This window comes from Melospiza georgiana, chromosome Z, assembly GCF_028018845.1.
Source record: "Melospiza georgiana isolate bMelGeo1 chromosome Z, bMelGeo1.pri, whole genome shotgun sequence".
Lineage (NCBI taxonomy): Eukaryota > Metazoa > Chordata > Aves > Passeriformes > Passerellidae > Melospiza > Melospiza georgiana.
The window spans coordinates 32,066,498-32,081,542 of NC_080465.1; the positions used below are offsets into that span (position 1 = coordinate 32,066,498).

General features: G+C 39.3%; 1 protein-coding gene across 2 annotated transcripts in view; it reads left to right on the forward strand.

The window, feature by feature from the left end:
• Window positions 1-2,681: 2,681 nt before the first annotated feature.
• Window positions 2,682-15,045, forward strand: part of TJP2 (tight junction protein 2) — a 77,421-nt gene continuing 65,057 nt past the window's right edge. The window contains exons 1-4 of one of the 2 annotated variants that reach the window (XM_058043207.1): window positions 2,682-2,750; window positions 4,200-4,282; window positions 5,663-5,783; window positions 9,145-9,242. In XM_058043207.1, the coding sequence (XP_057899190.1) occupies window positions 4,245-4,282; window positions 5,663-5,783; window positions 9,145-9,242 (257 nt within the window). In that variant the 5' untranslated portion in view covers window positions 2,682-2,750; window positions 4,200-4,244. Of the gene's footprint in view, window positions 2,751-2,980; window positions 3,054-4,199; window positions 4,283-5,662; window positions 5,784-9,144; window positions 9,243-15,045 lie in introns of those variants that run through there. The other variant, XM_058043208.1, reaches the window with a different exon arrangement.

Below are 15,045 nucleotides of genomic sequence, written 5' to 3' on the forward strand. Positions count from 1 at the left end.
TTCACTTAGAAAGCTACTGAAATTATTGGTAATAACATGTCTTCTAGGAGTAAGCTTAGTAAATCTGCTAATTTGACAAAACCTGAACTTGGCATTTAAAGTCCTAGAATTATTCTTTGTACCTGTATAGAATTCTTTTAAGAATTTGGTGTGGTGTATTTTTTTAATTTTGGCTTGGTGGGGTATGGTGTTTTTTATTTTACTTTGATGTAATCCTGATGAGTAAGAAGAATAATTCCTTAATCATGCACAGTATAGAGAAATTTAAAGGGGTTTGGGTTTTTTACTTTCTAAGTATGCAGTGCCGAAGGCTTCCTTTGCTTGGAGCCTGTATCTCATGATTACCACTTTTCTAGGCTTTAAAATTGGACTCTTAATGTCAGCAAGAAAATTATTCTGCAGCTCTGAGAAAAGTAAAACCAATCTTCATGTCCTATGAGTAAAACATTTTGTACATCTCTGCCAAGTGTCTGTTCCTTTATGCACAGTGTACAGAATATTTAGAATGTGTCTCTGTGCAGATTCTTGTCATTAGTCTCATTTGGGGAAAACCATTTAAGCACCCAATTAACCTTCATAAAGAGCACACATGACAATTTTTCCCCAGTTATCAATTTTCCCCAATTATCGAGTAACTATAGCATCTGAATCACTTGTTCTTAGGAAGAACCCAAAGGATTCACAACTTTGATGCAACAATTCTGTCCAAAACCAGAATGTCTGTACCAAACTATTCAGAGACTGAGACACCTTTTGTACACAATCTCTTTGCCATGGGCAATTTAATTTCATATAACTCAACAGTGTTTTCCCAAACCCTTCCACTAGAAAATGATACAAGAACAATCAGTAGCACACTCCCCCTGTTCTTCATAGAAGACATTTGCTGAAACATTTAATATTTGCTTTAAGTAAAAAAATCTATCAGCTCTTTCCAGACTGAATGTGTGGGGCATGACCCTACAGGGCTTCTGCATCTGCAACTCCTTCACAAGTATTTTACACCAGCATAAAAAGGTACTGATGCCAGTATTGTGATATGAACAACATCAATTGTTGTTCCTGTTGCTCCTAAGGGACAGGAATCAAGATTAAAAACACTTAAAAACTATTGTTAAAATTGCTAATCCCTAATTAGAGCCCTTTAGCAGTTGTGTTACTGATCCTTGCTTGGTAGTAACATCCTGTAAAATTCACAAAGAAACACACAGGAGTCTGTTGAAAACAGACAAGAAGCCGCTGAGTTAGGTACCAGTTTGATACAAACAGCTTTTAGGTAAAACAGTCTTCATAATTTCAGTTGAAATTTGTGCAAGGGGCTTGTTTGAGCTTTTTTGCCTTGTGTAGAGTAAAATAATTAATTTTGGCTTATAGAAAAGTATTATAAAATTACAGATCTTGGTGAGAAAGTTGATAACTAATTCCCTAATGTGGTGGAAGATCACAGAATCAATAGAACAGTTTGGATTGGAAGGGACCTTTCAAGACCACCTCATCCAACCCCTCTGCCATGAACAGGGACATCTTCAACTAGATCAGGTGGCTCAGAGCAACTAACTGCTTACTTTAATTAAGAGTTTTTGAAATATAAAAATGCATCACCCAGTAACCAGCGGTAGGCTTCTGAAGCTTTTGGTCCTGTCCAGTGGAAGGCTCTTAAGTGAAAGCTGTCAGTGTTCCTACAGAAACTGTGTAGGTTTTTGAAGAAACCTTTTAATAGAAATTATTTCTTACCTCTCATCTATTTGGCAAACCGAGTTTATTTATTTCATTTTAAGCAACAATATGACAGGTCTGGCTGAGACTCTACATCTTCACATACTGTTGATGGTATGGCATCATCAGCATTTATGTAACTTAGTGGAAAATGTCAGGTGTGATAAATTATGTGCTTTATTTTCCCTTCAGCGGCTCAGCGAGACATTTTGCCTGCAGGATGTAGAACAGAATACTTCCTGTCACAGAAAATAGTCCTCGAACGGGTCCCTGAGTGAATGCTTGTGCGTAGTGTGGCTTCTAATTGCTATTTTACCCCAGGGGCCAGCTCCTTGGAAATCTCCCCAGCGCAGCCGCTGTGCGTGAGCAGATGCCCGCGGACACTGGCTCAGAGCGCTCACTGCCGGCTCCGAGAGCAGCGGCGAGCTGGCGGCGCTCAGCGGGGGCAGGCCGCTCCTTGTCTCTGACACGTCGGGGTCCACATCTCGCCGAGGGGAGCCTGAGCACACTGTGCCCGGCACCCGTTTCCTAGGGACAGCGGTGCCAGGCCGTGCTAGAGACGAGGGAAAGACAGCGGTATAAGGCTGGCGGGGAAACCCCCGCCGCCTCGAAAGCCTTGCCGGGCGGACAGACTGTGTTCGGCTCCGATTCACCTATGCTGTCTCGGTAGCGAAAGCACTCGGCTTTGATTTATGCTGGCGCTGCTGAGGCTGGAGGCAGCAGTGGCTGGGAGGAAGGGAAAACCCGCACACTCTCCCTCTGCTCGGCTCTGCCGCGCAGCCGAACGAGCCCTCAGGGCCCGGCCCCCCGCTCCCTTCGCGCCGCCGCGGGGAGGCGGTGGCGGGCGGCGGCCCGGCCCGGTCCCGCCCCGCCTCTTCCGCAGCGGCCCGGGCGGTATGTGGCGGGCGGGGGCGGCGGGCGCTGTGCGCGCCGCGGGACGGGCGGCGGCGGCGGCGGCGGCCGGGGCGCGGCAGCGCGGCGGCACCGGGGACGCCCCGAGGGCGGGCACAGCCGTCGCCGGCAGCGGCCGCACGGTGAGCGAGGGGCGGGCGGACGGCGGGGGCGAGGCGCGGCCTGCGCGGCGGCGGGCGGAGCGGCCGTGGCCGAGCCCCGGCTGGGGCGGGCGGGCGGGCAGGGCTACAGGCGGGGATTCGCTAGGCGGCCGCCGGCTCCGGGCAGGGCTGTGTCGGCCCGCGGCAGCCAGGCCGGCGCCGCCGCCGGGCCGCCTCCTCGCAGGCCGGCCGGCAGCGGGGCGCGTCTTCTCCTGCCCACTCTCCCGCCTGCCTTCTGCTTTCTCGTTCTCTCCGTCCCTCGGGAGCTGGCGCACACCGGAGCTGGTGTGTTCCTCTGCTGCCCCTCTCCAGGCGCAGAAGGCGGTGCTGGCCGCCCTCAGCCGGGTGTGGTACGCGGAGGCAGGTGCCGGCTGTGTGCCGACACCGCTGTTGGCAGCCTCCAGTCACAAACCGAATATAGGAGCACACTGATGGAATTAATGCCTCTCAGCCTCGACAGAGCTTGAACGTGCTCGTGGTCTTGTAGGTTTTGATTCTGAGCGTGTATAAAATGCTGTAGGGTAAGGGTGCAGTCAAGCATATAAGCAGTGTGGTGTATTTTGTCGGCCGGTGTCTTTGTGTCGCCCTTCTGTCCTTTCTGCCTGTGTCGTGGTTTTGGACTAACAGGCAGCTCATTGCTAATACATGCGGATAGGTGGTGCGCCACATGGAGAGAGATCGGCCGTGCTTGAAGAGAGGCTGACATAGCTCCTTTGCAAATGTCACTTGCTTTTCAACTCCGTCTGAAGTTTTCAGAACCTTGCATGAGTACACAGAAAGTAATCATGAGTGCTGTTCTACCATTAAACCGAACGGTCAGCGCCAGTTAGGAAGAAAATGCAAATCATGCCGTCTTCCTTTCCTGCTGGATAGGATAAATACTTCTGGTACTGTGTCTGGCCTGGGGATACAGCTTTTCCGTAATTTGGAAATCTGGGATCTGAAGTGGTTTTGGCTCTTTGTACATAAAGATGATCCAAGGTTTGTGTTCGTTTCAGCTTAATACGTTCCTGACTTCCATCAGAGGGATGCATGTTGTTGGTAGTACAGCATTTGAGTAGCGGATACTTAGGAAAATCTGAGCCTAAGCTATTTAATAGACCAAAGTTGCTCAGTAATTCTGTGGTAGAGCAATAGAAAAGTTAGAATAGTTCTCTTTTCTTAGTTCATTCTTCTATGAATGAGAGGGTGTGGGGCCTTATTCCATTAGCTTGCATAATGAAGACAGGGATAATTCTAGATTGCTGCAATTATCTGACGACTAAAGATGCATAATTCCTTCCATATTAGCCCTGCAATATAGAATATGAACATTTTACTTGAGAATGGAAAGGACTTAAAGGAGCTGTTTAATTTATATGATAAATACATAGTTTATAATTCATTACATTTTAACTTTAATTCCATTTTGTTTCTGCTTACTTTAAACAGCAATTACAATATTATTCAGATGTGAAGAGCAGGACTGCTTGGTTCATGAATTTGAGAAATGCAAGAACTCTAAGTGACACAAGGTAAAAATACATTTTGAGATACTCATATGAAAATATTGGTTATGTATTTTAGAATAACTTATATATGTGCTAATACTACCAAACTAATGTAATGTTGATGTGATGTAAAGGACAACTACAGTTTCAGCTAAAAGCATTTTGTGTGTATTTGCGAAGTCACTTAGCAAATACACAAATTACAAAATTGTGTACCTAAACACAGGTGTCTAGCACCATTTCTCATGTGCCAGAGGATGAGAAGTTTCTGTTTGTTCTGAGAGAACGTGACACAGCATCTCTTGGAGACTGCTCCCTTCTGATGCAGCAGTTGGAGACACAGTAAAGGATTATGTAGATGTCTGAAATGGCTCTCGCCTTCAAGTGCCTAAAGTGGACCCTGAACCTGTACATGAATCCTGCCCGATCCAAAGGCTTTCTGTTCCCCATGCCCCAAAGCATTTTGTGGTGTCCTTCACATCAGTGGCATAGAGCATATTTCAGTAACTGGATAAGAAACTTTTCTAAAAGTTTCTATTACTAACTGATATATATTATATATTCAGCCCATAGCAGCTGTTTCATTGCCATAAGTATTAGCAAAAATTGAGATTATTTTCCCGAAGTGTTTGCTGGCAGGGAGACGCCTTTACACACTCAGCTGAAAGCTGACACTGATAGAGATGGAACAGCTTACGTGATTTTAATTACATTTGGTTAATTAAACTGTTCTGCTCTTGGTTCCACTAAAGACTGAAAGAGAATTGGTCTCGCAGGTACTTTAAGCCTTACGTAATGGCCACAAGGGTGCTTTGAGACTCTCTGGAGTAGTCTGTAATTCATAAGTGTTAGTCCATAAGCACAGTTTAAATAACATCTAATTACCAGGTTGCATGGGTAATTCCAGTTGAGGAGGCAAATGCTATGCATAAACATGTCATGGGATACTGACATTTCTAAACTGTGTATAGCTACAGCAAGTTTTGTAGAGCCTAATGACATATTTCTAAATGGGAGACGCTTTTGTCTCTATTTGTAGAGTTAAACAAACTCCTATTAAATTTAATTAACTTAACTCCTGTAAACTTAAACAAAGTCCTATTATGAAAATTCCTTACTTTAAAATCTGATGCTGTTTACTAAATGAGGTTAGTATATCTAAGGAAGCAAGTATCTTTTCCTCAGTTAAGAGATCTCTAATACCAACTAATTTCAAAATTTCACTTCCATTGATAAGGTGGATTGTCAGTTACATCACCTTAAGAAAAATGACTACTTGTTTTATAAGATCATTTCATGGTTACAGTTTCATGCAAAGTTGTGGTCTTGGTATGTTTTTATTATAGGGAGAATGCTGTCTTCCATGCTTTTCCTCCTAATTGTGGACTTCTATGTCATTTGTAGCTCTTTAGATGAGACAACCTATGAGAAACTGGCCGAAGAAACACTGGACTCCTTAGCAGATTTCTTTGAGGACCTGGCAGATAAACCTTTTACCCCAGAAGATTATGATGTCTCTCTAGAGGTATGTTTTTAACATTATATTACCACTGTAATTATTGTAGGGGTTTTTTCCTATTATTTGAAGGAGAATTTTAAATTAGTCACCTTAGTGCTGATACTGAAAATACAATGAATTTTTACACATTTATTGTATACTGACCGGGGCAACAATTCTGGTGAGAAGCAACACATACCATTGTGTGATTTAGGGATTCAAAATTTTTCATGTTTAGAGAAAGACATAATATAGAATAATAAATAAGCACAGTGGAGATGGAAACTGTTCTCTTATTTCACATTGATCTATAAATTTTCCTAAACAGGCACAGTCAGTTCCCCTCTAGTGTACTACATAGCACAGTACATCACATGTAACTGTTAGAGCAGTTTCTTTGGTTGCCCTGAATACAGACAAGCAGCATTTGTATTGACCAGGTAGTGTATGTTTGTCCTGGCTTTAATGATGACAGCCTGTGGTGGAGGGTGCCACAGGAGGGTGCAGTGTTGGATAGGTTGTTGCAGAAGTGAGACCAGGGCAAACATGGGGAAGAGGCTACTGTCACAGGAGACATTGCATGGCTGGAGCCTTCAGTAGTCAGTTACTCAAATACAGGAGTGACGGACTCAGAACAAAAATGTTTGTGTTATTTGTGTAGGGGATTTATTAGTTTTTATATAAATTCAGTTCCTGAAGTGATCTATGTCTTACAGCCCTCCACATAACTTGGAGAAGAGTGCCGTTTCTCCCTACAGTACTGTCTGCTACACAGGTTTTTCAGAAAAATACTGCAGTTTTTTGAGGTCACATAACTATTGCTCCCTCTTCATGTCTTAACCACAACGAGATTGCTTTGTACTGGCACTGTGAGTTATGTTTTTGTGCTCCAGAATGTTGAATCGGGTGGTTTGGGTTTCACTGTGCAAAATACAAAATCAAAACAAAAGTCTGTAGTTTTTTGACTTCCTTGTGTAGCTTTGTCATCATAATTTTCATTCCATATTTCTGATAGCTAGGATATAAAATAACATATTGCCAGTAGCTTTCTGTTTAGCAAATACTACTTGTTGCTTTAATTAAGTATATAGATAATGTTACAGCTAATTGCTTTTCTGGTAAAAAGCATTTTAAAACGTTACTCTTCAGTATGTTTTAGGAGGTCAATATACCTATTAGCCTGATGTAACTATCCTAGGACAAAAATAAGCAATAGTTGAAAATTACCTTTTTAGTATTATTAAACACTTCATTATGCTAAGCAGATGAGTCATGTCATAATTTTTTTCTCCATCTGATGTATGGTGGATTATGTTTGACATTGACTTGTGAAGCTCAAGAGCTAATACTTTTACATCTTAATTTTTATCAGTGGTCCTTTACTATATAGACAGGATGATGACAATTAATAATAGGCTGTCATTTCTGTTGAAAGGAGGGGGTTAAATAGCCCAGGTTTTAATTCTAAACAAACAGGGTCAGTGCTGCAAGAAAACACAAGGTGGCAAATGTGATAAAGGTCTGCTGTGCCTGTTGTAACTGTGAGTGCTTTGAGCAATCTATATCTTCGTGTTCAGGAAAAAAAATAATCTCTTTTGGAAGAATATTTTTGTTACCAGGAAGTAGCAAACATTCATCCAGTAGTACAAAACGCATACAGCAGTGTTTCTTAAAATATGGTAAAAGTATCTTGCAATTTAAATTCTTAAAAAAATGCAAGTAATACTTTCTTGAATTTTGAGTAGTATTTGAGAAGTACTGTAAAATATATAAGAAAATGTTTTCAACATAGTAGTAGAGGTTAACCTCTTTACCTTGCAAGGATGGAGGAACAATACTTTCTAACAGCTGATACACGGTATAAACAATAGTATAATTTTTTGTTGACTCTTTGAAAATCTATTTACTTATAATGTGTCTGTAGAAACATGTAGCACGCTGAATACTTAGTATGGCATTACAAACCCCATAGAAGAATGCTATATACAGAACCTGTATATCATTATGCAGGCCTAATCCTCCATCCTGTTCTTATTCTGCTGTATCTCTACATTTCTAAGACCATGAGATGTGGAAAACTTGAAATTCTGACAACCAGAGAAGTAGCTTGTTCTTGCCCTTCTGTGCACTGTACTAATGTCCAAGAGAAATAAGTGGCAGGACAAACCTGATGGGACTTGTAACCAGAAGACACTTTTATTTTTATAGTTTTTATCACAGATTTATCTATTCTGTGCCTTAAGCACAGAAAGAGCAGGGAAACTAAGGTAAAAAATCAGATCCTGAGAGTATTATTTTAAGCCTAGTGCTACTTGAGATATGTTCCTCTGAGTTACTTTGTAAGGGAAGGAAGCTTCGAGTTGCTGCTTGTGCTACAGAGTATGTTGGCAGGCAGTAGATACTCATGCCTGAAAGTATTTTTCCCCATAATGAGTGTTTATACATAGCAAATAGCCAAGCAATGATACTACTAGATGCACTACTAGTAGTATCTTCTGACTAAAGCATGAAAGGTATGATACCCTTAAAGAAGCTTTGTTGTGCCATAGGCCTTGAAGTATTTGAGATACTGTGAACTAAATAAATTATTATCTGAATCGTCACATTGCATTCTGTAGAAATATTTCCCTTTTTAATTAGTATCATTCAGATCACCTTTAGATCAACTCCAGTCCAAATATTGTTGTTTTTTCACTCTTAAAATCAGAACAGAAAATATTTTTGTCAGTTACTAGAAACATGAATTATGTTGTCAGTAAGAAATATGAGCAAGAAAGAGAAAATAAATGTTCACCAGGATAATTGTCTAAAGGTGACATAACCACAGCAAAACCAGACTCATGGAAAACCAGAATCGTGGGATTTAGAACTGGAGGATTTTTTCAGGAATGAATCAGAATTATCAAGAAATATATGTGTTTGTTCCCTGTAAAACTGTTACCATTACTGAAGAAAAGTAAGGTAGAATTGCATGGCTCAGAAATCTGGCAATGACACATAAAGCTTCTTGACTTTGGACCACACCAGTTCTGCATTGTTCATTAATATAAAAAAGTTGTTATTGGATGATGTTTTAATCATTGCAAAATGAATTGCAATGGTCTGGTCTTTTCAGGATGCCAGGTCCAAGCTCAAGAATATTATTTAGGTAGTAATATTGTGAATGGTACTAACACACTAAAATCAAACTCTGACCTGAATGTCTGAAGTCTAGATCAGACTCAAAGATATGCTAGGTTTAATTATCATTCTCCTTAGCTATTATTGTTTGGGAAGATAGTTGAGAATCGGATACAGGTGTGTAAGTTTCTGCCAGTGCAGGTGAAGTAATTGTTGTCAAAGTAGCGGGATACAAATTTTTTATTTCTTACTTTTTTTGTCTTTTAAGAATGGAGTACTAACAATTAAATTGGGTGGAGACATGGGAACATACGTAATCAATAAGCAAACACCAAACCGGCAGATTTGGCTGTCCTCACCCACTAGGTAAGTTAGTTACATAATATCTGCAGACTGGGTGGAAATATATTTCCTCTTATTTATAGCATGGCATGATCATGTAATATCCTTTTCATAAATAACCCTTCTACTAGGCATAGTCTTAAAATGTGATATAATCTAAATGTTCAATAATGGTTTGGTACAGGGTTTCGGGCACACTGCAGTATTACTGGCATACCTAAATTAATTGTTACAGGAAATGTGTAACAAAGAATTTTCATATGCTGTTTCAGCCCAAAACCACTGCCTACAGAAATATAGCTTACTCATAGGAAATATAACCAGCAATGATTAAAAAGAAACAAACAAAGCTTCTGTTGGAAAAAGAGTGATGATGATGTCATCATCTAAACCTCTCTTTGTGTTTTAAACAGGGTGGCTCCTTCCCTTTTAAGCTTGTGGGATTTCCTGCTTTATATGTTTATGTATGCCACGCTGGTTGTTTTTGTCCAGCCTCTGCACTTCACAGGAGACTTAGCTAGCTGCTTCCTCTGCCTTTCCTAATGATGTGTTTTGATCCATTTCAGGTTTTATGCTTGGTTTCAGCAAGGAGGGCAGCCATATAAGTGGGAAAATGCTGTAGCTGTCCCCCCTCAAAATCTGTATTCTTTGCCATGATCCCTTGAAAAGAACCCAGGGAGCTGATAAGTGTTATTGGTGAAGTAACAAGCTTATAATATTTTTGTGTTACTGACACATTCATCTCTTTATAAAAACCAAAATTCAGATAATTCCTGTCTGTTTAGCTCCAGGCGAGCTAAGACATATGTGCTCCAAAAAATGGAGTTTGAGGAAAAAAGTTAAATTTTTCCTTTTTGTACTCCCTTAACTGGTGTTAGATAAACAGTGATATTTCCTGGAACATGATGCTATGTGTTCACTTATTTCCTAACTTCTGAAAGGCAACTCCAGCAAATACTGTATGGTCTGAACTGTCATATTCTTAACTGCAATATGCTGGGAATTGAAAAAAGGAAATGTGGCTGCCACTAATTGCTTGCATTGAATGTTTTGGAGAATTTTTTACACTAAATGTTGACGTTTAGTCTTATATTCCAGGGGATATTAATTTGTCAAGTTGTGAGACATTTTTCTTGGAATTTTATTTTGCCATCTGTTTGCTATTGAGTATCTGTACACCTGAGTGAAAACTTTACTTAGTTGACAGTTACAAAAAAGGGCATCAGAGGATGTGTGCAATCTGCCAGCAGTGTGATTGCAGTAATTTAATGTAGCTCCTGACTGAAAAGACTTTTCAGCCTTACAGAATGTTAGCAATAGCTTAATATGATATTATAATTTTTTTTTCTCTTATGGTTGAAACATATATGCAGACTTTCCATGAGCAATACATTTAGTCTGGTATTAACTTGGTATGCATTTTTGCTTAAACCGTTAATTTGAAAGTCACATTTGTACAGTCTTTTGGAGATTCACAGAACTATGAAGGTGTTTCGAGTGGTAACCTTCTCACTGATATTTACTGCATAACATTTAAAACCAGTTCAGATAATATACATATTTCTCTGTCATTTATTAAATGACAGATCTTAACCTGATTTTTATGAATGACAGGATCATATTCCATCGTTCTCTGGGTGCAGGAGAGTGTAAACATAAGCCTGTGCTGCAGAGGTGAAGTGAGAAATACTTAGTAAAATAACTGGAGCACATAACCCTGATTAAAACAGTTACTACTTAAATAAATGCTTAATAAATGCTTAAATAAATGCTTACATAAATGCTACTGCTATTTATGCAAACAGAAGTTACTACTTCTGATGCAGACAGTGAGACTTCAGTGAAAGTGACTTGGATTTATGCTTGCCTTTGTAACTTCTCATACATTGAGCAGTGATTGGAAAGTTCTTCATTTGACTATTGTGAGTAGCTTGGGATAGTCAAGGTTCAGATCAGTGCTTATGCTTGTAGAGAGAGAACGTGCAGATTTTTCTTATGTATTTACAGGTTAGTCTGTTTTTTAGCAGACTTGGCATGTTGACTGAGTTCCAAGGTATGTGTCCTACAAAATCAAGGGTTTCTCCATTTATCCCAGATAATAATTTCATTCCTTTCTGTTTTCTTTGCTTATCTAATGTTACCAGCAGTGAGTACCTTTGAGTCATTCTCCCACTTGACGTTTGGAAAATGAGGTGGATAGCAAGGTCTGGAGTAGAACCCAGGTGTTCAAGTTTCTTTCTTGATACTTAATGTAAGCCTGGAAAAACCAATTCAATTACAATATAATAACACAGACAAAAATAGCATTTAGTTATAAATCTCTCACATGCCAATATATTTGCTTTCAGGGGCTAAATTATTTTGTTGCATCTAAAAGGAAATGATTTGTGCTTTGCTGTGCTTAGAATATTTGCAAGAACTAATCAGTGGCATTAATTCAGCATTATACACATATCTGTAGTGATATTTGTGTGCAAGAAAATTATATCTGTGAGGGGAGATTGGGATAAAGGAAGGAGTTTTGGGGAAATCAGTGCCAAAAGCAGGAAGGGAAAGTGCTTGTCTCCCCTTGGACTGATTGATATATCTTGTCACCTTTCAGATATATCTATTTGATGGCTTAGTAGTTCCTGACGTATCAGGCCTTTTCTGCTCCACTTCCTCAGACTGCCCACCAGCCGTTCCCCATGCTGTCTGTTCCTTTTCCTGTGCACTCTGTCGCATACATTATGCATACAGGCTTCCAGCAGGTCTCCTGAAATAATATGTACTTACACAGTGTGTGATGTTCTGTTGTGTTTTTTTCCTAGTGGGCCCAAGCGCTATGACTGGACTGGACGGAACTGGGTGTATTCTCATGACAGAGTATCTCTTCATGAACTACTATCAAAAGAGTTTTCAACAGCTTTAAAAACTAAATTGGATTTGTCCTGCTTAATATATTCTGGGAAAGAAGATACTTGATTTTATTCTACCTCATGGAAGTTTAAAGACTTTAACCTCAAGCCAAGCTCTTTCTTAGGCTGAAGTACCTGAGCTTAATTCTGTTGGTTTTCTTGGCATCAATATATTGTGCAACAAAAATGAAAATAACATATTTTTTTCTCTAGTGCTCAGTCTTTGGATTTCCGTGGGCTTTTTGAATCCATACAGTACACATGGTTGAGGTCGCCCATCCTGTCACTTCATTTCTTGCTTTCTTCCTGCAGAAGTCATGAATTTTTAGTTTCTATAGACCTGTTCGCATGTAAGGACTGAGTGCCTGGTGACTTCTGACCAGCACACAAACACTGAACTTTCCTTGGTGAAACATTCACCCAAAACAAGAAATGCCTGTCAGTTACATTGACATAAATTGCAGTACTGTGAACGTACTGCCTCAAAATTTGTGGCTATCATAATACATCATAGTCACATTTAACATGTCATAGTGCATGTAATGACAGTTTTTTTCTTAGTATTGCAGAACTTGCTATTCTCCAAATTCTAAATTGTAGTGTGTTTCACCTCAGGATTTTTTTTTTTGAGCTAAACTTTAAATTACTTAGACATTTTTGTGGTTCTGAGCATGATATGGAACTGGAAAAGCTAGTATGTGAAGTTTAAGCTGTATAGCAATACATCTGCAAACATTTAATTCTCTTACTGTGCATTTCTCTTTCTCTACCCTTTTGTTCTGCAAAGAGTGAAAATACTTTTTTTTGAGCCAAGCAAAATTAAGTTCATGAAAATTTGCAGTAGTTTTATTCTACTGCATTTCTTCAATAGTTTAAGATTATCTTCTTACCACCATGATGCAGCAAGTCTCCCCCTGGTACGGTGCTGATGGAGAAATTTCTTAGAATCAAGTATTGTTCTTAGGCTGATGAAGCTGCCTTCATTAGGCTATTAAATATGTGAAGGGAATAAACTATATACTCCAGATCTTGCAACAAAAAACAGTTAAAGAAATAATGAACAGCAATACTTCAGCAATTGCACTGTTGTAATATTACAGCTTGCAGATTTTAACTGTCTGTAAAATGCAAGGACCAAATTATTGACTAATGCATGAGGGAAAAATTATACCGTGCTCTTACAGATTGTATGAAGAGATGTTCAGTCCACAGTATATTTCTTTTCAGTTTCTCTGATGCTGTGGTTAGTTTGGCATGATTTTCTAGCTAGCTTGACAGGGAAGGATTGATTTTGTCCTTGAAAAACAATAACTGTAAAGTGTTCTTGCCCAGTATTTGCATTTAGAGATTTAGAGTATAAGCATTGTTACCTGCTATTTCTCACTACTAAACAGAGAAATGTTTCGATGGAAGTAGCTCTTGGTTAATGGTTCATGCTCTGTGCATGTTTTACAATCAATATGAATTTCAGCACTACTGGATGAGGTAAATACAATGACTCCCAGACCTGATAAGAGTAAAGCATGTTTTTTCAAAAAAGTACAGGGAGGTAAAAATAGAATATGTTTTTGCAGTTCTGAATTTAGAACACTGAAGATAATTTATAGCATATGGAAATATGTATTTTTATGTAGTTACTTTTATGATATTTAGCTCAGTCTCCAACAATTTCAGATAGTCATTTAAACAAATTTGTGTAGAAGTTAATGACATGATATCTGAGTCAAGGATACCTGGTTATTCCTTTGCCTGACCATGTGAAATTATTTTTTCCAATTGACTTCTCCAAAAATTATTTTCCTAAGTATTTGCATGCAATATGACCACTCATATGCATCTGATTCATATTTGGAAGTTAATTTTCCATTCCCTTACATCTGGTAGAAATGTTCATAGTTAGATAAAATTGCATGTGAAATTCTTAATTCATTATGTAAAGGTATGATTCAAGAGTTTGATGATAAGGGTGAAGGCCACAGACGTGCATACTTTTGAATTCTTCCTGTTTCGTAAAACACATACTGGAAAGATTCTGTGCAAGTGTGGCGAGTTTATGTGAATTTTGTAAGAGCAGTTCAGCTTTCACAGTTTACATGCCTTGCCCTTAATCTGTAATGCTACTGCTATTTATGCAAACAATTTCCTGGGTTTAGGTATCTGAGTAACAAATGCATTTAATCTTACCTGAAGATAAATAGTGTCAGCAAGTTAGAATGAGTTTTATCTCGATGTTCAAAATGAATCATAGGACATGACTCATTTTTTGCTTTAATGCTTGCATCCAGTTTTAAGTAGGGGGCAAGGACTCCCATGAGCCATCACACTTGTACAATGGAGGCGCAGAAAAAGCTCTGATCCTAATATCAGACTGCTTATTCCCCCAAGACAAGTAACACTTCTGTACTGTTTTTTACTTCCATAACTCACAGAATAAAAAGACTGTTGGATAGTTCCCCACCTGACATCATGTCAATAGTTTCTTGCTTCACCTCTCCCAAAAGAAATAACTGAAGGACAATCATTAAATATAGACTATGCACAGACAGTATTAATGAGAACCACTGTGTTATGGTCATTACTTTTTTCCACAATCCAGTGCTCCACTGTTGGTGAAGGAGAACATGCAGAATATTTTGGAAGGATGAGTTGCCATTTCATAGCTTTACTGGCTGCCTAAGCTCAGCACATAAATTGGGGTGTGTTGGGCTTTTTTTAGTTATACCAGAATTTTCATCAGCTGCTAATCTGACCTAAGTTCTTGTCTGGTGTTTGCTCATTTTCTTTTCCTCTTGTGGGTAATTAGTAAGAAAACATTACTACTTCTTTGTAGGATTGTTCCATGTGATAAAATCATTACATCTTATTTCCTTAAAATATTGCAACTTCAATAAATGGGATAAAGGCCTGTCCTGAAGAGGAGGTACTGGAAT